Raw genomic sequence first — 23,811 nt, forward strand, 5'->3', positions numbered from 1 at the left:
AACAACACATATTTTGAGAGTGATTAATTTGGTTTGTTATAGATTCCATAGTAAAAAATTTCACCATTCCTTTGAAAATGAAAAATATTGTGTCTCTCTGAAAATGTAAGAAAATGGAAATTGTGACTTTGTCTTGCTTACTCATTCTCTACTAAGCTGAAAGCTAAGCACCAGTGTTTAAACTAACATCAGTGTTGATAATGATTATAGGTTACTGCGTGCTTGCTATGTGCCGGTGTGTAACTACTGCAACTCAGGGATTCTTCACAAGGAACCCAGGAGCTGCAGTTATTATCCACAGTTTACAGAGAAGGGAACTGATGTAAATAGAGGTCAAGAATCTTTTACAGAGTCACATAGCCCGTACATGGCTGAATTCTTATTGGGAACTAAGCGTTCTGGCTTCAGGGTCCATAATCTTAACCACTAGCTATACTGTTTCCAAGAATCCGAGACTGTTAGGGAAAAGACTAGCTCTTTGCCATGCTGCAGAACCATGCACACATGTAGTAAAGAATGCTTCTCAGTTGTTGAAGAAATACCCTCACCAAACATACACAGAAACTCATCTACACAGCCTTTTTGTTAAGGAGGTTCCACTGAGCCCTGTCTAATCCGGAATGAAGAGTGCTCAGAGCATTGTGGGGAAACTATTATTCACTTGTATTCCAACACTATTTGATTTAGCAGAATCTAAGTCAGATGTATGTATTTTACACATTTCTTCTCTATCCATCTTCTATTATGGTCTGAAGTTTTGTTAATAAGCCTGGGAAGAAAAGAAGGAAAAAGGAGGAATTTAAAATGTAGTCAAAATCAAAGAGCTTGAGCCCAAACACACTCATCTGATGTGGGTATTTGTTTGCTTTTGAAGGATCAGAGGCGACATATTTAAGCAAATCTCCTAGATGCCTAAATTTCAGCAAGGAGGGAACAAATCCCAAACACAATCTTGAGGGTGGTCAGGTCCAGGCAGAAAGCAGTCTGGGCATTTTCAGTTTCAACCTTTTCCAAAAGGTGTCACTCTAAGGCAGCAGTGGGGAGTGGGAAGGAGGTGGAGATAGAAATGTCAGATAAGAGTAATTGGAAAAATAAGATTAGTCGCCCTCTTTTTCACAGATTCTTCGCCACAAGCATCACTGTCTGAGAAGTTCTTGCTGTTGGGGAGGGAGGGTTTCAGCGTTTATCTTCACCCTCTGATCTCTGGGTGACCTTCTCTGTGCCCAGAGCAGACCTGGGCCGGGTCCCAGCTATTCCCACAGGACCAATTCACATTCCGGTTTGGCTATATAACCTGGGATATGGGGATTTCATTGGCTCTGTGTTCTGGTGCAAACTGAAAACTACCATCCTCTTGCACTCAGGATGAGTGAAGACAGAAAACCAGGATGGATGGTGAAGGCTAAGGCAGAAGGGCCCATGTATTTTTAAAACATGGTTTAACTGTTTAAAAATTCCAAATCATTAACACAAAAGAGACACTAACTCAATACTGACATATGATTTAAGGGGAAAAAATAGTTTTATCAAAATATTTGAAGATCAGTTCTTGCCAAGCAAGCCTCATGAAAAGCACAGGACATTGCCACGTGTCAGGAAGAGACACACAGAACCCAGAGTGGGGCTCTTGGCAGATAACTGAGAGAGAAGCTGGTTTTCAAATATTTAGTTAAAGAACACAAATGTATGTGTAAGTTTAAGTCGACACATGTTAATGATTTAAGGTCTTAAACAGGTTTTTTATTTTATTGTTTTAAGGCTCCGCAGTTCACTTTAAAAGTTCCGACAGTTTCTCCAGAGCTGGGTGTAAGCACTAGACTCTTCAGAAATTCATTTAACCGCTTCATTATTCTTAAAGTGTACAGAGTTATGAATTATTCAAAATGCAGTTGAATAGTCCTGGAAATTTAACCATTTTATAAGACAGTTTTTATGATCTGCCACATGGAATGACTAATAAAATCAGAAATGACACACAGTTATTTAAGTGTTTTTTAAATGGTGTGGCCTAATAGACATCTAGCTTGAAGAAACCTTTGATTATTATGTTCTAGATTTGTAACAACAAGCTGATGTATTTTAAAATGTAATCTTAGCTTTCTAGATATAGTATTGGAAATTCAGTTTTGACATATTTGGGGACCTTTTAGGAAATTATTTTAAATTGGAACATCTTGGGTCTTATAAAAAACTTCTGAGGTTGCTATGAATTCTGTTCTCATCGAAGGTGGCATTTTAGGAATTAAACAGTTTTCTAAATTTTTTTCCCTAGGAAATATTATTGTCTGGTAGATTACCAATAGATATATCTCTGAAAGCAGCAAATGCTATGTGAAATCAAGACAAATATGTTGATTTCCTGCTGGGCTTCTCAAAAGTGGCTTTTGACTCATAATCATTGTGATTCTTCAAGTAGCAATTCGCTAATGCACAGGACTGCAGAGCCTCACAGCCTGGTCCACCAGGGCTCATTTTTTCCTTCCTCTTCAATAAGCCACTCCCACTTGACTGATTTACGGAGGTGGACCATGAGACCTAGGGTAGGACTGGGTCTTGTTTCACTCTTGCTCATCACTCAGTACTTTTCTTTAGTAGTTTAAAAAAAAGATTTATTGATTTATTGATTGATTGATTGATTTGAGAGAGAGAGAGAGAGACAGACAGAGAGCAGGGAGAGGGGCAGAGGGAGAGAGAGAGAAATCCTCAAGTAGACTCTGCTGAGCGCAGAGTCTGATGTGAGGCTGGATCCCAGGACCCTGAGATCATGATCTGAGATGAAATCAAGCATCAGCAGCTTAACTGATTGAGCCACCCAGGCGTCCCTAGCTTTCTTTCTTTCTTTCTTTCTTTCTTTCTTTCTTTCTTTCTTTCTTTCTTTCTTTCTTTCTTTCATCACAATTGTGATTAAATAGTTTTTTGATTTCAGCTTGTCTGCCAAACCAGACAGCTTCTGAGGATGATCCTGCCACAAATGTCCAGCAGAGTGCCTGGCACGTAAGAGATGCCCAGTGAGGTGGTGAAAAGAAGGAGGGAGTGCACATTTTCCAGGTCCCAGGGTAGAGCATGTGGAATGCAGACTAAAAGCTGCTTGCTTGTACCCCAACTCAAAGCTTGGGACGTTTTTATTGTGCCATCCTGAACCTCACAGTTTCTGGGTGCTCTTAGTGGCTGCTGGGGTATCAGTGAATATAGGCCCCCCTTGCATTCAGGAGCTGAATAACTGAGCCCCCCTCATCTCCATAGCAAGGAGAAGGTGCTTGAGGCAAACAGAGAGCAAGACCTTGAAGGGTGTTTGGTGAAGATGGCAAGGGGACCACTGATTTATGGGGTAGGAAAGTATCAGGTTTGGACTCACACTTCATCCATCATTGCACTAAGTGAGTCAAAGGAGGGTATTTCAGAATCACACCTTTGCATTCCCCTTCCTGCCATCCTGCAGATACTTACTGAGTATGGACACTGGTGTTGTGTCAGGGGCTGAAGGGGCTTCCAAAGAGGATGGAGATGTGGTCCTTGCCCTCCAGGGGATTATAGTCCAGTGTAGCAACTAAGCATCCACATGAAAAGTTGTGCAGAAATGTGAAGTCCATTTAATTAAGTGGTAGAAAGTCAAGTGTAGACAGTAAGAACTGGTACTTGGAACTTGGGTTGGATGGAGGTAATGTGGCTAGGAACCCCTCCCAGGGACAATGGTAATTGTCATGGACACTTCCAAGGGGTCCAGCGGAAGGCGTTCAATGCTTTATGTGTTTTACTTCCCTTTATGCTTGTGCCAATGCTGTGAGGTAGTTTCTATGTCCTCCCCATATAGGGGAGGACTTGCAGGCTTAGAGAAAGGTCAGTAATACCCAGGGCTCCTAGACTAGGCTGCACTTTGGAATCATCTGGATTTTTTTTTAAAGATTTTATTTATTTATTTGACAGAGAGACAGCCAGCGAGAAAGGGAACACAAGCAGGGGGAGTGGGAGAGGAAGAGGCAGGCTCCCAGCGGAGGAGCCTGATGTGGGGCTCGATCCCAGATCGCCAGGATCACGCCCTGAGCTGAAGGCAGACGCTTAACGACTGTGCTACCCAGGCGCCCCTGGATCTTTAATAAAATGTAAAAGTCTGATTCCCACCCTCAAACATTTTGATTTAATTGGTGAAGACGCAACCATGGCATCAGAGTTCTTAATATGTCTCCGAAGGGTTCTGATGTGCAACAAGGTTTAGGAAGCACTGTGTTCAGATTAGCCTGAGGTTGTAGAGATCCTGTTGTGAAACCAAACTTGATCCGGGTATGTGCTTTTCCAACTTTTAATCACTGTACCCTTCCTGCCATCCTGCAGCTATTTATTGAGTAGGGACACTGGAAGGAGTGTCAGGGCTATGAAGGAAGCCAGGGCTCTGTGACAGAGCCTTAAAGTGGGGTGATTTTGGTAACTGGAAGGGGTCATTGCCGGGCAGTCCAGGGCTGGGCATGCATGCATGTGTGTGTATGCAGTTGAGGATAGGTGACAGGAAGCACAGTATTTGAATTCAGTAATAAGCAAACATAAAATGGGTTGAATACCTACCAGGCACTGTATTAGTAAGAGCTAACACGTCTGTGGCACCAAGTACTAGGCATTGTTCTCAGGGTATCACAGATGTTAACCCACTGAATCTTCACAAAAACCCTGTGAGCTGAGTTCTGTTATTACTCTCCCATCACACGTGAGGAACCTGGGGCTCAGTGAACTATTGTAACTCTCTCAGAGTGGCACAGATAGTAAGTGGTAAGCTAGCTCCTGAATTCTGTTTTTTTACCACTGGGCTGTGCTACCTCTTCTGTTTTCTTATTTGCCAGTGTCTGCACTAAGAACTTTACATTCATCGCTTCATTTAATATTTGCAGTAACTCTTATGAGAGGTACTATTGTTACAGATGAGAAAATTCAGACCCTTTCCCAAGGTTCTATGACCAGTATGTGGTAAAACAGGTGTTATTAGTACAGTCTGGCTTCATAATCATGCTTTTAATTATTCTCAGCATTTTAAAATACATTAAATTTAAAAAAAATCAAAATCCTGTATGTAAAGCAAAAGTGGAACAACTCCCTGTGAGTGTGGGAAGGTTGGAAAGATCTCTGCTGATTCACACTCCTCCTCCCATGCCACTGACCTATTTATCAGCCCCCAGATGCCCTTGGGAACCCCTGGTGCTCAAGGAACACATTTAGAAAACCACTACTGTGGGTAATTGGGAGCTCCTTGAGATGTTGGAGCCAGGCCAGTGATATTTTTGACAAAATATTGGTGGTTTAGGTATATTGTCTTGGCAGTAGAGATAAGTTATGACAGTGAGTCCTGTGGGACATCTTTGAATCCCAGACCCATAGGCCCCAGTTTAAAGACACTTTGAAACACACACAGTCAAAACAGCTGAAAAAAATCAAAAGGGTAGTCTAATTCTTCAATTTGTGTCTTTGGAAAACATTGAAGGGGCCCCAGGAATAGCCCCTAGCAACTTTTTCCTCCTTCCCTTTTTCTCTTCTTTACAATTTCCTAATTCTGCCCTTAAATGAATCCCCAGTCTCAAGACTCATTCTTCCTCTTTCCCTTCTGACTTCTTTCTCCCACTTTTTATTACATAGATCCTCATAGCCTGTGCTTCAAGGTCCTGTACCTTTGCACTCATTTTCTCAAGTTCACTTTGCTACCCATTGGCTAATTCCATGTCCTAAAATCCAGGAATGGACCTGGCTCAGAGATACATTATGATGGGAAGAAGCTGATCAGGCAAAGCTATGTCCTTATTTAGGATAGCGGGTAGAGACAAAAGCTAAGAACACACACACACACACGCACACACACACGCACACACACGCACACACACCCACACACACACACACACACACACTCATGCAATTATTTTCAACCCTATCAGAAATGTGGGAGAGGAAGGAACCTGAGCTTGAGACATCAAAAGTAATGGTAGAAAAGAATGATGGGGACACCTGGGTGGTTCAGTCAGTTAAGCATCTGCCTTTGGCTCAGGTCATGATCCCAGGGTCCTGGGGTTGAGCCCTGTGTCAGGCTACCTGCTCAGTGAGGAATCTGCTTATCCCTCTCCCTCTGCCTCTCCCCAACCCCCCACTCGTGCTCTCTCTCACATAAATAAATAAAATCTTTTTTAAAAAGTGGGGGGGGGGGGGCGGCACCTGGGTGGCTCAGTTGGTTAAGTGTCTGCCTTTGGCTCAGGTCATGATTCTGGCGTCCTGGGGTTGAGCCCTGTGTTGGGCTCCCTGCTTAGTGGGGAGCCTGCTTCTCCCGCTCCTCCTGCTTGTTCTCTCTGTCTCTCTGTCTGTCAAATAAATAAATAAAATCTTTAAAAAAAAAAAAGAAAAGAACGATGGATCTGAGAAGTGTTTCCAAAATAGAGCTATAGGACTTGATGATGAATGGAAAATAAAAGAAGAAGGAGAGGAGAGAGACAGATGTGGTTCTGAGGTCTTAAACATGAGTGACTGAATAAAGGTCAGGGTGTTGGACCTGTGGATGTGTTAGGGAGCGTAGAGAGTGGCAGGTTGGGAGGGCATGGAGTGGGTGATAGGGTTTTGGTTTAGGCAGGTGTGCATGGGTCATGAGTTGGCTTTTGGTCATCTTACATCTAAAGTGATATTAGGACATCTAAATGGAGATGATCAACAGGTGGTTAGGTATATATGAAAGAGGTCAAGGGAGTAAAAGATAAAGTTCGAAAGGTATCTGTATATAGGTGAGACCTGTGGAGGCAGACCTCAATTCCCCTCCTAAGGATCCACATGGATGAAAAAAATGTCTCTAGGACAGAGTAATAAAAGAAAGGTTCCAGTTATAGACTACAGGAAGATGAAGAATTTACAAAAGAAACTTAGGAAATAGGTTTCCAATGAAACATGGGAAATAAGTTTCCAATCTATAAGAGACCTTCAGAGAACTCAAGGGAAGAGTTGGCTTTAGGAAAATGGTGGGTGGATATAGCCCCATTCACCCAATAAACTGTGTTTACAAGGGACTATTTAATGACAAGGGGAAAATTCTCATGATACATTTATTGAAAACTGTTTAGAATTATATGTAGCATCCCAGTTATACATACATACACACACACACACACACACACACACACACACACACACACACGAAGAGAGAAAGAGAGACAAGGAGATATTATAACAAAATGTGTTTAGTGTTTATTTCCAGATGGTGGGATTTTGGGTGATCTTAATGAAAAAGAATGTCATTATTTAATCTTAAATAAAAAGAGAAATTTTAAAGTTTTAGACTGTATCTTTTACCATTTGTATGATGAGTGTACTTTATTCTCCTTAACAGAAGAAAAATCATTTTATTGGCATCAGTTAGAAGAAGAATAAATAATGTATAGGCTTCAGCATCTCATTTAATGCCCACAAATATGGAATAGAATAAGCAGCATGGTCCCCTGTTTCCTGGTAAGGAAACTGAAGCTGAAAGAGATGTAGGAACTTGTATCAGTCACATAGTAAGTGATGGAGCTGAGATTCTAATCCAGTGTTTTTTAAGGCATAAACTACACATACATAGCCAGCTAAAATGATATATCAAATGAGGGGAAGAAGTTGGCGGTGCAAACAATACATTAAGAAAAGACATGTGGGGGCGCCTGGGTGACTCAGTCGGTTAAGCATCTGCCTTCAGCTCAGGTCATGATCTCAGGGTCATGGGATTGAGCCCTGCACCAGGCTCCCTGCTCAGTGGGGAATCTGCTTGTATCTCTCCCTCTACCCTTCCTTCTGTTCATGTCCTCTCTCTCTCTAATAAATAAATAAATAAATAAATAAATAAATAAATAAAATCTTAAAAAAAAAAAAAAAAGACATGGCAAGAAGGAAGGTGCCAGTGGCTTGCAAGTGTCGGGTTTCCATGGGATAGCAAAAGTGAAAAGCAATTTCCTTTCTTGATGAGAAGGGACTGGTGGTGGGGAGATGGAGGCAGGTTTAGGGCACTTGATAAGAAGTGTGACAGTTTACCGGCCAAGACAGCCCAGGCCAGGCTGGAGTAACAGCCCATCGTCTCATGGCATAGAACAACAGAGGTTTATACCTTGCTTATGTGATGTGGGTTGGCCTTGGGCTTCATTGTGGTCACTCGGAGACTCAGTCTGAAGGAGACATGATCTGAAACACACTTCTGTAGTCACAGGGAAAAGGGAAGGTTGGGGTTAAGTACTAGCACTTAAATGCTCCTACCTGGAAATGACAATGATTTTATTGGCCATAGCCTCACCCCAATTAAAACAGAGGGGCAAAGTGTGGCCCTACCATGTGCTCCTAAGGAGGAGAACTAGAATATTGTGAACCACCCTAATGACCACCACAACAGGAAAACATTTGGTGCTTTTTAATGCTCCTGCTTTGGTAGCAAAGGAAATAGTTTGCAGAACTCTAGGTGTTTAACACAGGAGGTATCATGGGCATCACTAGGAAACTGAGACTCAAAGAATCAAGGGATCATTTGTACAAATTTGCAGAGAGAAACAGTGGCTGTGTAAAGACTAGAACTGTGTATCTGAGGCCAGTGACCCCAGTGGTCCTCAGTGTACAATACTGGTCTGCGGTATGTGAATTTGGAGGAATCGTAGGCCCTGGTCTAGGAAACTATTGGAGACTCTGCTTGCTAGGTATTGAGAATAGCAGTCTCACCTCATACTAGGAGTTATTGATGCTGGAAGCCAATGACATCTCCATCAGTAAAAACTCTGGACTGCATCTCTTAGGTGCCCAGGTTTCTCTATGTGGTTATTGCTGAAATGACCAGGGAAGACTGCAAGTCATTACTCTATATAACTGTTAAAGTTGGGTTAATATAAAACTAGCAGTAAAGTGGCAGGTGAACTAAGCACTGGGAAACCCAGTTGAGTAACTGTACATAGATTGCAGACAGATCAGCTTCAACTTAATGAGAGAGAGATTTAGCAGGTAAGAATCCTGGATAGTCTCCCTCTTCTCTGAGATCAATGGTACATTTGGAATACAGAGAGATTTATGAAAGGAAATGGGGTCATGAGGACACAGTCCATCCCATAGAGGGTAAGGTAGACTGAATCTGAGTTGGCACTTGGAATGACCATAATTCTGATCTTTTTTTACGCTGCTCTCAAAAATGGGGGGTGGGGGGAAATATCTCTTTCAGGATCACCAAGTATTGCTTTGTAGAAGGGCTGCTAGTCATATTTATAATATTTCATAAATTTATATGAGAAATAAATATTATAATTGCTTTTTAAATTTTGTATATTTCTAAAGTTAAAGAATAATACTACAATTCTACAATTAAGCAGGTGTGGTTCTGGAACTGTCATGGTTAACCCTCATATTCCTTGCTTTTTAAGCTGTTTTTGGTTTTGACTTTGATTTACATTATATGGTCATCAAATTCCTCTTTTTATCAGGGAAAAATGAAGGGTTCTCTGAATCTTAAAAGCATGTAATTTACCTTGGATGTGAACTATGATGCTTATTCTGAAAAAATTCCATGTAAAACTGAAGAAATTGTGTAGAAAGTCTTTATGAATTGGAACCTAACATGTCATTGACACATTTTGAAGGGCGTTCTGTTGACTTTAGTGATGGATGATCCCATTCTGCCAAGTTCAGCTGGAAGGGGGGTGACTTAGAAACCCAAATATCAACGCTGGAATCTAGAAACTTCCTGGAACCATGGTTTTAAATCAGCAGGGTGGATGCGGCCTGCATCTGTGCAAGGGATGGCATTTCACTAACTCACTCCACGGAAGTCTCTGGAACAGAACCGTAAACACCAGCTCTCTTTGTTGTGTGTTGGCTTTTAAAAGCCCCCAATGGTTTGGGGAGGATAAGGCCTTGCCTTGGGGCTCCCTAGTCCAATTTTTTGGGACCTGGCTAAAAATCCTGGATATTTGATAGTCTGGCTTATTTCTATGGTGTATTAGCACCCTATAAAAGTTACATGTCATTTATTTCAAGTTTAGAACCCTCTCAAACTTCAGGGGCAAACCAAACTTGAACCTTTTGTGGCTGGAATTCTGTTTACCTTTGGCCAAACCTTGCTTCCTGAATGTGAGGCAGGGAGGTGAGGTGAGAGGGGGCTCCTGAGGCCCCTTGGACATCAAATCACTTTTGCCAAACAACGCTTTGATAGGTTAAAACATGAATGAATCTGAAACATGTAGATTAACTTCCTGTCAGAATACTCTGGAGCCTACACACAAAAGTATATTGTGCTGGGCAAATGCATTTTGAGTGTTGCCTTCCGCCAACTGTGAAAGCAGTAGCTGAGATTTTTGCCAAACACAGGTTGAAATTGGGTCAAGCCAGTTACCTTCCACTTCTAATAAATATATTAAATAGTTTCTATAAAGGTTATTGGACAATCCAATTGAATGAGGACCCTGGAGAAATTTGGACATTTTTTGTGTTTGAAACATTTACTTTCATCCAGTGACAAAGAAAGAATGGTCTCTAAGATACAGTGCCCCGCTCAAGGATGGCTATGATTCCTTTGTGTCTATTGTCAGAATACAGGCTAGCAAGGAAGGCCTGGCGCTTGAATGAAGGAGAAATAACACCACGTGCCATGTGCCTTTCAGATAGAGGAACTGATGAATGCATTGGAGAAGACCAGACAGGAACTGGATGCCACCAAGGCACGCCTGGCCTCCACGCAGCAGTCTCTGGCTGAAAAAGAGGCGCACTTGGCCAACCTCCGGATAGAAAGGAGAAAACAGCTGGAGGAGATCCTGGAGATGAAGTGAGTACCCATTTTTGTTTTCCTAGTTTCTCTTTTCTAACTTTTCTTTAGGGATGGGGAAAGGAAGGCTAGAGAAGACAAAGAGCTTAAAGAAAGAATAATTTAGCCAATACTTAACTATTCATTTCTGTGACTATGCTTCTTATTTTTTTTAATTATAGCTTCCATGTCCCAATTTGCACATTTTTCATATCTGTTATTCAAAAAAAAATCCAGCATTAAATTTTGTGTGTCTGTGTTTTGTGGACGGCGCTGTTATTCTTAGATTTGTCTCAAAGGTCTGAGCTGGCCAAGAGACAGAGGCCTCGTTAAGCACAATAGTAATTTGAGTGCTGCTTAGAGTTAAGTGGAAACTTTTCTGAGGAGGTATTTCCTAATTGTGACTATAACTTTGCTAATTATATTCTTTTCACATGTGTACAATGTGTAGCTTGTGTTGGCTTTCATAGAGTCTCAAGGTTGGCACCTCTTTGTTTAGAAAGCAAGGACTCTGATTTGCTGGGCTGATAAAAACAGACTTAGAAATCCCCCTGCCACCTCCTCCCCCTCATCCCAGGGTAGGGTAGGTGAGGGGTAGGGGGGAGACTAGAACCAGTCTCTTTCTTTGATTTAATCAATAAAGTGTGGCCTCATGCTGGGCAATGATCCTTCCTGTGGGCTTGTGACACACCCATCTCCACCTAGCTCTTATTTCATTCTTACAATGAAATAATATCACCATGGAAGAACATAGGAAAGAAATTACTCAAAGATTTTAGAAATAATCGCTTGGCTATGGATCTGTTCCTAAAGAAGTAGGCAAGAAGCAGCATCTCTCTCTATAAGTTAAGATGAAATAATCACCAAGATATAATTTAACTTCCTTCCACAATAAGGGAAACATACATAATTATGGCATCTTAAGCCTGTAACATAGACTTTGAAATTGGTGGCTAGGTATGGAAGCATGACCTCATCCTGACCCCACAAGTCTTACACATGGTTAACATTAAACCCAGAAAGCTTAGATCATGGAAAATATGGAATGAAATATTTTGAAGGATTTAATAATGAGGACAAAACTTTTATTCCTTGTCAACTACCTCAGTTTCTCCAAGACCAAAGAATAAGTAGGTTTTTTTAATGCATAAACTTGCATTTTTCCTAATAAAATAATATATAATAAAAACAGATATTATTATCCTCAGTTTAGAAGCGAGGGAACTGAGATTCAGAGAGATTTCAAGTAATGTGCTTAAGGCCATCTGGCCAGGATTAAAACTGAAATCTTCTACCTCAAACTCCCTTTCTACTGTCTTATTTTCTCATGGAGCTTATGTGAATTCCACCAAGCCTGGAACTTTCATCAGTTTGAATCACTGTGGTTATCATACTGCCTAGAACAGTGCCCAGCATATGGTAAATGCTCAATAATTATTTATTGAATGAGTGAATAGATTGAATGTGAAGACTAGATTTTATGTAGCTAAGAAGAAAAGTCTTTCAAACATCTGCGTCATTACCAGCTTGAACAATAATTTATTAACAATAGCAGTACATTGATTCCATCAAGATTTATTCTTTTCCATTCACCAGTCCCACTCCTGCCTCCTTGTGTGTTGTGATGAGTGAAGTTCAGCCTAGTTTCTCTCATTGTTCTCCAACTATTCCCAAGTTAACTCTGTATCTGTTGGAGTGATTTATCATGCTTTTGTAAGGAGACTTCCATTACTTCCTGTTTATAAAAAGGACGTATACTTTCAACGTTTTGAGAGAGCAAGTAACGGTGAAGTACACTGGTTTGGGAGTCATCACATCTACGTTGGAATCCTGTTGCTTCCACTTGGCGGCTGTGTGATTTAGGGGAAATGACCCTAACATCGCTGGCCCTTCTGTTTCCTCCTATAACGACTTTCGTGGAGTGTTTGAGAGGAGAGGCACTCAGGAGGGCTTGGCACATGGAAAATGATATATGTGTGTAAATGACGCTATCAGCCAATGAAAATATGTCATTTGTTTAGTATACTTTGTGAAGAGTATCATTTATCTAAAATTTGGATTTATTTTTCTTAAACATATAAACCTTTTCCATGTGTATGTTTTCCCACTTAATTTCATGATTTCAGATAGCACCTAACTAAGACCTCTTTTGGTGAATTGCCACATTATTGCTCAAGTGCTTAATCTTCTGCCACTGCAAAATAAATACAGAATTCTTCTGTTAATTCCTTTGGTAAAAGTAACAAAGCCTTACTTCATTAAGCCCAATATGGACCCTATTCACTATTTAACTGGCCCAGAAGCCCCACTCATGGGCTCCTTCCCAGGACTATGGGGACACAGGTACAAGGCAATTATATTGACCAACAACCCCAATTAGATTCAGGAGCCTCCTGGGCTGTTCAAGTCAACCAACTGGTTTGATCAATCTTGATTTTTAAGCTGAGTTGACATATTGGTTACTGGACATTAACTGAGTCAGTGTAAGTTAGTGGAAAAAATTAGATGGGTATATCCCTGTCAGTATTTACTATCACTCTGTGCCAAGCATTATTGTTTTTCTTTTTTTTAAGATTTTATTTGAGAGAGAGATAGCATGAGTAGGGGTAGGGCAGAGGCAAGCAGACTCTCCTGCTGAGCAGAGAGCCTGACATGGGGCTTGATCCCAGGACCCTGGGATCATGACCTGAGCAGAAGGCAGATGCTTAACCTACTGAGCCACACAGGTGCCCTGTTGGTTTTCTTTCAACTTGGCAGGCATCATGTAAGCAACTTTAGGCGAAGTCTATCTATTTCCAAACCCTGGTGGGAAGGGAGAGGCTGTATGGTGTTAGAGGATGTAGGGGTGGGGCCGTGAGTCAAGCGAAAGAAGGTGGGATATGTTAACTTACCCATAATACTGAAGGAGATCACTCCCTGGTTACCTCAGTTTTCTCTTCAGTAACATGGAGGTGATAATAGCTACCTTGCCTACTCTGTAGAATTGTTGTACAGACAGGATTTTTTTTAAAGTACTGAACTGAAATGAATATAAACCAGCATATGTGAAAGTGCTTTGAAACATAAAAGGGGCTTTTGAAATGAAAGGTAGTGTCTGTTAAATTCGTTGTAAAATTAAATGGCACAGAGTTTTAAAATTGGAAAGCAGCTGGGTCCAACTTCCCAGCGTGCATAAACCAGACTCCTATCCACACAGTTACTAATAGGGAATTCACCAGGCCCTGGCCAACACCATTCCCACTGGAAGTCATGGGCACTTGCAGGTACCTCACTGGTACTTTCATGGAGCCGAAATGGCTTTCTGTGTAATCTTCCCACTTGTCTTGGTTTTTGTTCAAAGCACACAGAATTCACCTGAGCCCCATACACAGCACAGACAGCATTTTAGATATTTCTTCTGGAAATAATAGTGTTCATTTGAGAAAAGAAAAATGAAGAAATATGAAGAAGCAAAATTAAAAAGAAAATCACCTAAGATCTTCTACCATGCAGACAGACATTGATGGCACTTTGGTGCACACCTTTACAAATACTCTTTACTTTTTTTTTTCTTTTTTGCTCTATATTTTTTTAACACAATTCGATTGTACTCTTATATTTTGCAAATCCTGCTTCTTTGGCTTACTGGATGGTGAACACCCTTCCATGTTCTAAACATAAGATTGTATTATTTTTAATTACTTAATATACTGTCATGTAGGTTCACTTCTTTATTGGACATTTATCTTGGTTCTAATGTTTGGCAATATAAAGAATGTTTTGATAAGCATTCTGCTGTTCTATTTTGTTAACTTATTTTAAAGTAATTATAGATTGATATGCAGTTGTAAGAAATCATTTTCCTCAGTGGTAACATCTTGCATAATTATAACTTACAGCACAATATCACACCAAGAAATTGATATTGGTACAATTTGCCAACTTTATTCAAATTTCTCTGGGTTTACATGCACTTGTGTGTGTATGTGTGTGTATTTAGTTATATGCAATTTCATCACATGTATAAATTTGTGTAACCACTGTCACAGTCAAGATATAGAACTGTTCCATTGTTACAAAGATCCCTCATGCTATCTTTTGATAGCTACCCCCACAACCCAGCTGTTTCATTTGTGCTCAGAGTTTTGTTTTGTGTTATATCATTTTGGGACATGTGCCATACTCGTCTACATTTTTCCCTCCCATTCTCCTGGAGCAGGGCCAGGAATTATCTTCTTAGTTTAAAATTAGAATGAATTTAGAATGAGAAAATATTGCCTGATTCTTCCAATTTAAAGATTTCTCATGAGTTGGTTTTATTTATAGTGGAATTTCTTTTTAATATTGAATATCTAGAACCTGTCACGTGGTGGGCATTTTATAAACTTTTGAGGAATGAAAGGATGAATTAGCTCATATGAATTCATATTCATTGAGTACCTATGATGTGGCAGGTTCGGTTCTAAGTGAACAAATAGAAAAATCCCACCTGATCAAGCTTGCACTTTAGTAAAATGAGTGGAGGAAATGAATGATCAAAGTAATAAGCAAGTAAATGAATAGATAGATGAGAAAAATAGTTTTTTCCTATAACCAAAGAAATTTGGAATCCCACTTAGAAAGCTATTCCAAAGGTAAGGACCCTTGTAGCTCTTTGAGGTAAAGAGGGACATGGAAAATTCAGTGTAACTTCCTACGACTGAGAACCCTTTTAGGAACCAAGGTCAGAGGAGAGCCTTTGACTGTATTTCATGAAGGATTCTCCCCCCCCCACACACACACACACACCTCCCCATTTAGTTTGGTCTTTATTGGTTAGTATTCTAATTGCTAGTAATTATTCTGACACTGGAAGGAACTAAAAGTCCCCAACCCTGCATTTTCTTTCTTTTGTTAAAAAAGATTTATTTATTTATTTATTTATTTATTTATTTATTTATTTAAGAGAGAGAGAGAGTGCAAACCAGCAGAGGGAGAGGGAGAGAGAGAGAGAGAGAAAATCTCAAGCAGACTCCCCACTGACAGTGGAGCCTGATGTGGGGCTCAATCTCAGGACCCTGAGATCATGACCTGAGCTGAAACCAGGAGTCAGCTGCTCAACAGACTGAGCCACCCAGGTGCCCCAACCCTGCATTTTCATAGAAGAGCACAGTATTCACTTTCCCTTGTGTATAAGATTATTCTTTTGCTTAAAAAATATCTAAAACCTCTTGCTACAACATTTCCTAATGCCTCATCTTTGTTACATTTGCTCCTATTTAAAAGGAATTTTATTAAAATAATATTAAGAACATCATTCTATATGTTTGGTTTTATTAATGCTGGCTAATAAGCTTACATTTGAGTAACCAAAGCTCAATTATTTAATTTGTGACAGGTGAATTTGATATCTGTGGCTAAAAGGAATTGAAGGCCAGGAGATACAGTACTTAAAATCTATCTGTGTGTGCTTGCTCAGATGATTTAAACTAGCATAGTAATTTAATAGGCAGACAGGCAGGCTGACTGATATGTTCAATTTAGTATTAAATATGGAATGAATAAGGGTTTTGAGAGCTAGTTAATAGTTCATGATTTGAAGTGTATATTTTAGACTTCTTGTGGTGATTTCTGGTGCTTGTGTTATGTAAAGATTTTAACGAAACCTCTACATTTTTAACTCATCTGATGATGTAAGATCCATCTTAATTTACTGGGTATTGTTGCATTTTAGACATCTTCTCCAGATAGCCTCAAAAGCCTTTGTATATATTGAGCTATTTTAGGAAGTTTACAGTGAGGTAAGGCAGCAGCTTATTCCAAGGCATTATCCTGTTGGCCTCTTTGATCTAGGATCCTTTTTGAGAGAGCCACTCATTAGGTAAGTACCCTTCAAAGGAGAGGCAGGGTGCAGAAAATGATAAAATCAATTTATTCTTTACTTCATGCCAGCATGAGAAAAGACAAATCACATTTCTTTAGGGAGGAATCCTAAGTGCCTGGCAATTTGGACAGGATAAATGAAGCCTGGGAGGGGAGTTTGGAAGGCATCCGTTACTTAAAATTTATAAACTCAGTTACACCATCTTACAGAGATGTTATGGGGATTTAATGAAATCATACATTTATGAGAAAGTGGTTTTTAAGCAGCAAAAGATCATATATGTACGTGTGTATATATATGTGAGTGCACATGAATATATCATGTTATGTTGCATATTCATGTTAGATAAACACATAGTTCACATATAGTGATCCTATCTTCAAATTCCAGATTAGCTCTATGCTTTCAACATTTTGGGGGTTGGGGACTACAATGAAATCCTTTCTGTATCTAATGGTTTATTTAGAAAAACTTCAACATGTCCAATTTTAAAAATATTAAGTACCAGTGGTAATATGTTGTAGAATGTCCTAATTTGTCTGGTTGTTTCTATTTACCACCTGCTGAGTTTGAAAAGTAAAGTGAATCAGCTAGAACACTGCTGAAGCTCGTCACAGCTTTCTAGCTTACCTGCAGTGGTTGAGGACAGGTGACAGAGAGAGAAAATAAACATCATGAAGAACTGCTCATCCAACATCGATTGCGGTTTGTGCTGCAGGCAGTCACATAAATGCACAGTTGGTTATCATCATGATTTCTGTTTCTCTCTTGTAACCCTGAAGTTGGTGTGTTAGAGCCTTTAGCGGGAGAGAAAAGACCTGCTGTACACAAAACTTATAGTGGGTGAGTAAAACTTAACTGCGAAGAAAATAACTTGAGAATAGTGGAATGGTCTAATTAACTTTAAATGCAAGGAACAGAAAACCTCACATTCCAGAAGCTCTTACAAGTAGCCGTGTAGTCACTGGGGACTTCCACTCCTTCTGTCTTGATGCTTTGCCGTTCTCGGCATATGGCTTTCACCCCCAATGCAAGATTTTTGTCTTAGCTGCAACCATCCTGTCCACATTCCAGTCAGCAGAAAGGAGGAGGGAGGACTTGTAGCCTTTGGAGGCAGCTCCCAGGGTGTGTCGGCAATTCCCGCGCAAGCAAAAAAACACCTGTTCTGGGTGCTATGCAGGGAATTTCCATCCCCATGGAGGGAACAGCAGGGTGATCACAGTGCTTCCAATGTGGAATTCTATCCATAATTTCACTAAACAAATGACCCGAAATGCGGATGATATTTAGGAGATGCCGAAATCTTTGTTCTTCCCTTAAGAAACTTTAAGTGCAGCAACTTGCCAAAAGTAAAAAATGATTGCTTGGTTTAGGACACAATCTTCTCTAATAGGACCACAGTAGAATTTTTCTGTATGTTTGTACATTGTGTTATTTTCCATAAGACTCTTTAGATGTAAAATGTATTAGCCAAGCAGAGACATGTTTTACAGATCATTATAGGGAAAGAATCACTGGTTGAATTGCATGTCAGGTAGAATCAAGAGCCCTTCACTCTCTCTGCCTCAGGGAATGTACTGTCTCTGATTCACATGCCTTCAGAGAATTAAACTAGCCCAGGCATATATACTATTCAGTGCATGTAAGACTTTGGGTGATGGAATTACTATTACCAGTAAACTTTTATTAAGTGTTTATTACATGTCAGGCAGGGGCACATTGCTGCCACCTTCTGTGAGCTGGGGAGTATTATTATCCCCACTATGTATATGCAGGAACTGAGTCCCAGATACCTGGAACTCAAATGCAAGGCTGTTTACCACTATAGTCCATGACCGTTACCATTGAGCACACTGTCTCTGAGCGAAGAACTTAGATGTCATCGTAATAAGAATTTTAAGAGTAGAAATTGCAGGACTGGTTTTGATTAAATAGTAGAAGGCAATGGGCACATGGGTGCTTCTTCCAACTTGCCTCTGGGGTACAGGACAGCAGACTAGGATGATGATGGGAGGGAGGGGACAGGGAGAGAGCTAGTTGGAAGAGGCCTTTGAAGTCAGCTTCCTTATCTTAAAACAAAATAAGGGACACACTGTCTTCTCGCCAAAAACATGCACTGTATGTAAAGTTTTAATAGTGAAAAATGTCAGTCAAAAGGGCCCTTGGCCTGGTGGTTTTTAATGGAAATACAAACATTTTCTGAGCTAAAGTGGTATAATCTTTCAGCTTAAATAATCATAATCAGCAGTTAAATAATCTAAATGCTTGTGAATTGTGGAGCTTAAATAATTCCAACCACCATACTTTATGTTATCTCCATCCTCACAGCAGCTCCATGGGGGCTAGGGAAGGTCAACCAGTAAGACAGGGAAAGAGAAATGTACGGGCCTTCCAACCTCATAAAGCACGGCAAGTCAAAAGGGACAGTTGTGGTCCTTCTCCCAATCAAGAGCAATATCCCGTTGGAGGAATTTTTTAAGTACTTGACCTAACGTTGTGGGCGGTGCTGCCAGGTTTAGCCTCAGGAGGCAATGGATGGGGTAGCTACATCACACAAAGAGAAACCAAGGGCCAGTCAGTACAGCCAGGGTCATATATCAAGTCCTGAAACGAGAATTTTTGGTCCAGTGAGCAGGGCTCTTGGGACTTGAGTTCATAGCCTGAATCTGCCAGTTACAGCTGAATGAGCTGAGGCCAGCTGGACCCAGTCTCTCCAGTTGTGAACAGGGCTTTAGACTCAGATGACCACATTAATAGTCTCTGATTCTCTAAACAGTGGGTTTCAGCCTGGGGTTGATGTTGCCCCCTAGGGGACATTTGGCAAAGTCTGGAGACAGTTTTGGTTGTCACAATTAGAGGGGAGTTGCTACTGGCATCAAGTGCGTAGAGACCAGGGACTGCTAAACACCCTCCAGTGCACAGGACAGCCTCTACAACATTAGAATGATCCAACTCCGAATGCCAATGGTGGGCATTGAGAAACTCATAACTAGTCTCCCTTTTTTAAGAATGTGTGTTTAAATTCAGGAAGAGAGAAAAGCTTTATAGGGTCTCATCTCTGATTTAATTTGACTTATTTTCAAAGGGGACTCACGCAGGATATGTTATCCCCACTCAGGATCATGATCTTGACCCAGAGGGCTTGGTGGCCTGGGAATTTTCTGTTTTGTGTAAATGACTTTGAACTCTTGACTTTGGCTTGATTTCTTGGGACTATAGACCAGCTCATCATGGAGATCCCCAGTGGAATTGTCACAGGTCTCAGATCCAGATCCCCAAGAGACTGTGGTCCCTATAAAATATAAATCCTCACTAAGATACGAAAGACCTGATCCATCCATGCCCATTGGTCAACAGACCATGCAATCCTTTCTGACTCTGGTGTTCCATCATTCCTTAACCTGTGGCTGTCGCAGTGTGCCCAACTATAAATTGAAGGTATGAAATTAGACATTTCTCAATGGGCTAGTCCTCTAGCCAGCTCTATAAATTGATGCCCCTTTCTGTCCACCTTTATTTCTCCCTTCCATTTGTTCCCTCCTTTACCGCATCCCTCTGGGTAGCTAGGTCTTTTGCTAGGGAACACTTCTTGCAATGGTTGTTTAGAGCAAAAGGATAGAAGGAAGATGAGGACAATGCAAAGGGGAGAATGTATGCCAGAGTAGAGACTTAGGGCATCAATGGGAAACAGACTGTTGCCCAGATGCCAGCTGCCTGCCAGAACTGTGAGGGGCAGGACTTGGGGAGAATCACAACTTAGATGGTTTTCTGCTTTCTTGTGGTATCTTCTTGGCATAGGTAAAATGTAGTCCAGATATGATCAGGGGAATCCTCAACCCTAAGATATGGAGGGTGAACAGGTAAATATCAAGATCCTCATCCTCGCTCAAAGAGGACATCACAAAGTCTCCAAGTCAGTGAAGAAGTATAGGGTTATAGGGCAAGGCGTAGCATGGAGGTGGGGAAGGCTTTGAATGTTCTGGATCCCTGGAAAGCATTTAAATAAAAGTGTGTTAGAGGAATGAATGAATGCTGATGAAAGTTATATTCTGCCTCCTGCTAGCTGCCTCTTCCTCCTTTCTCTCTACCTTGGCCACTCCTGCCTTTTCTTCCACCCAGCCTCCCCTTTCTTTTCTTTTCTCTCTTCCTTCTTTCCTTTACTTCTAACCACCATCCTCTCTCCTCTTCTTCCTTTCCTCTCCCTTTCCTACCCCTGTTCTGATGCCCTACAAAATGCTGGGGTTCAAAATATTTTCTGGATTTTCTCAGCATAATGGTTGTCTTGCTAGATTCTAATTTTGACTGTTGGGCAGGAGGCAGACCAAGCACCTGGGAAGGAGTGTGTGTGTGTGTGTGTGTGTGTACATACATGTACACACATGTTTGGGGGAGAGAAGAGCCTGGGTCTGGCAATCTTGCCTGGAGAATGAGATGTTGAGAGGAGACTACTCAGTTCACCAGCAGCAAAACAATTGAGAACTATAGCCTAAAGCCAAGCGCCAATCAGACATGGCCAAGGTCTTTTGTTTTCCAGTCACGGAATTTGGGAACCAACGGATTGTGAAAATTGAAATGCAGTGTTTGACTTGATCTTTGGGTTAAGCCAATATCCCTGGGATCTTAATTCGAACCTGCAGGAGGCTGTGGCCAACTTTGAGAATCTGTTATTACTCATACCCTACACTTCGCTTACTTGAAGAGATTTGCAGAGTGTACTGCAGCTAGTGCCAGCATGCAGTTACGATAAAAGTTAAATTGCTGTCTTTCTGTTCTGTTTTGAAATTGGTGTTTGTGTGTTCACTTCATGAGCCCTGTGCTTGGAGCTTCTTTCTCCTCTTGGCTCTATCTCTGGAAGTTTTCTTGGAAAACTTTCCCTTTGATACATTTCTAAGACTCCCATTAGCTAAGGCTTTATTCTAAGGCAACATGGGGTGGGGTAGGCCCAGTGGTTATCCTCTGCTCTTTTCTACTGCCTGCCATTCTTTGGGAGGGGAGGCTGTGCCCTGGGAAGCTGCCCACCCTGGGGTGCATTTCTAGGGTTCCTTTGCTGGCTGACTCCTAGTTGGGTTCAAGGCCAACAGGAGGCGCTGTAGGAAATGGGAGGGTGGGAGTAGAAAAAAGCTAGAGAGTTTCCTCCCTATTCGCTTCCTGCTTTGTGGCCACGTCTCTGGAGGTAGGGACTTCTCTCCATGACTACAGCTCCCTCTCAGCAATGCCCCATACCCAGTTCCTGCTGGCACTGGGATTAACTCATGTTTCCTTTTGCCCCTCACCCAAAGGCAAGGAAACGGCTGCCCACCGTTGCCAGTTTCTGGGTGCCTCACCATGTCTTGTTTGTTTTATTAACCCTGCCCACCTCTCCTCTGTAGACCTTTCATTGAAGTCTCCTCATTAGACCCATCTATGGCTGTCTTCAGCCAGACCCAGTCTGGTACAGTGGGGAAATCCATGGTGCCATGGTCACATGTGTGAGATTTGTTAGGATGATTTGAGAAAGCACTGTTAGAAAATGTTTACATTTCCCATATTAAGTAATTTTGGAAAAAGAAGCAGATTGCTTGATGCTTAAGTCAAAACACTGAAACAAAACTGCCATTCTGTGGTTTTTCTAAAAACACTTGGCTTCCAAATGACCCTTCAATATGAATGACGGCTGCTGCCCCGACCCCAGAAAGATGTGGGGCTGATGTGCCCAGAGTCAGCCTTAGTCTTAGGACTAGTGAAAACAACCACCCGCTCCTGCCATATACAAGGGAAAACAATTCTTCCCCAATTCTTCGGGCTTGGGGATGTTGGCTTGACTGAGGAGGGAAGAGGTGCTTAAGATAGAAGGAAAGAACATTCTAGGGCGTCCTGACCAGAGTACAAGTCAGCTGCCTCCAGGCCATGGATAGCCTCCTTTCAACCAAGCTCAGAGCGTTTGGGGTTTCCATAAAGCTGAAGGCACTGCAGCTTTGAGAAGCAACTGCTGTAAATGTAGCACTGTAGCCTGAGGTACACGCTAAGCACTCCTTATTGACGCAGGCATTTGTTCAATCATAGACTAATTCACTCATTCATAAAACAAATCATTCAGGGAAGCCAAAGTTATTGATTGAGAGAATGAATGAATAATTTGATGTCCAATCAAAGGATTAGAAATCTGAATGCAGAATGATAGCGAGGGCAGGTGTGCACAAAAGGAAAGGGTTGTGTAGTAATGAGAGTATCCTGAAAGTAGGAGAAGAGCTCCCTGAGGATTCTGTCTGTGAGCCAGGATGTGTTGGGTGAGTGGGAGTTCACTGGGTGAAGAGGTGGGGCTGGTAAGTAGGGTCGGGTGGGGGAGCACATTCTAAGAGGCAGGGGCTGACCCTGCAAAGTCCCTGTGGCAGAAGGGATGACATGCCTTGCATTAGCTCACAGGAGGCTTGTGTGGCTGGAACACAGAGACCGTAGCAGGGAGCAGGATTAGTTAAGAGTGGAAGGGTGGCAGAGGCCAGACCACCCAGGACCTTGAGGGCCATGGTCAGATTATCAATATTTACCCTAAGGAGAATGGGAATCCACTGAAGGGGAGGGGCATGATGGGATTAGCATTTGAAAATAATAAAAAAGGAATTACAATGTACTTACCATGTGCCAGAAACTTTTAAAGAGCTTTGTAAGCATCAACTTATTTTATCTTCACATGGCTCTCTAAGATGAGTACTTTTATCATCTCCATTTTACATTTGAAGCAACAGAGACACAGAGGGGTTAAGTAACTAGCTCAAGGTCACATAACAAAGGTGAGATTTGAACCTCTTAGCATTGTCATGTAGTCTGGCCACATGCTTGACCACCACACCATACTGTCTCTGCCTTTTGCACAGAGGATAGATTTGGGTGTCATGGGCATGCTAGTTAGGAAGTGGTGCAGTCTTCCAGGGAGAAAGAGCTTGTTTTAGGATTTTGGCAGTGGAGCCACAGAAGAGAAGTGAAAGATTTCAATAGACCCATAGGGAGCTGAATTTACATGATGGGGGTTAGATTGGCTCTGGGAGTGGTGGAGATGTGTGCCCCTGGCTTTCTCCTTCCTGCCTGCTCTGTGTCCGCTCCCCTAGCACTTTCATCCCTCCGTGAACGCATGGGGGCTGTGAGGGGATTATTGTGGCAACTACTGCTCTAGTCTGAGGGTTCACAACAACTATACTGACACTGGGATGGATGATTCTTTGTTGTGAGGATTGTCCTGTGT

General features: G+C 41.5%; 1 protein-coding gene across 2 annotated transcripts in view; it reads left to right on the forward strand.

Annotated features, from left to right (window-relative positions):
- The window catches only part of ERC2 (ELKS/RAB6-interacting/CAST family member 2), an 858,173-nt gene that overhangs the window by 490,598 nt on the left and 343,764 nt on the right, over positions 1–23,811 (forward strand). For both annotated transcript variants that reach the window (XM_087866956.1, XM_087866957.1), the window contains one exon: positions 10,614–10,774. In XM_087866956.1, coding sequence (XP_087723082.1) covers positions 10,614–10,774 — 161 coding nt within the window. The remainder of the gene's footprint in view (positions 1–10,613; positions 10,775–23,811) is intronic.

This window comes from Ursus americanus, chromosome 14 (assembly GCF_024610735.1).
Source record: "Ursus americanus isolate L20-20 chromosome 14, mUrsAme1.1.p, whole genome shotgun sequence".
Classification (NCBI taxonomy): domain Eukaryota; kingdom Metazoa; phylum Chordata; class Mammalia; order Carnivora; family Ursidae; genus Ursus; species Ursus americanus.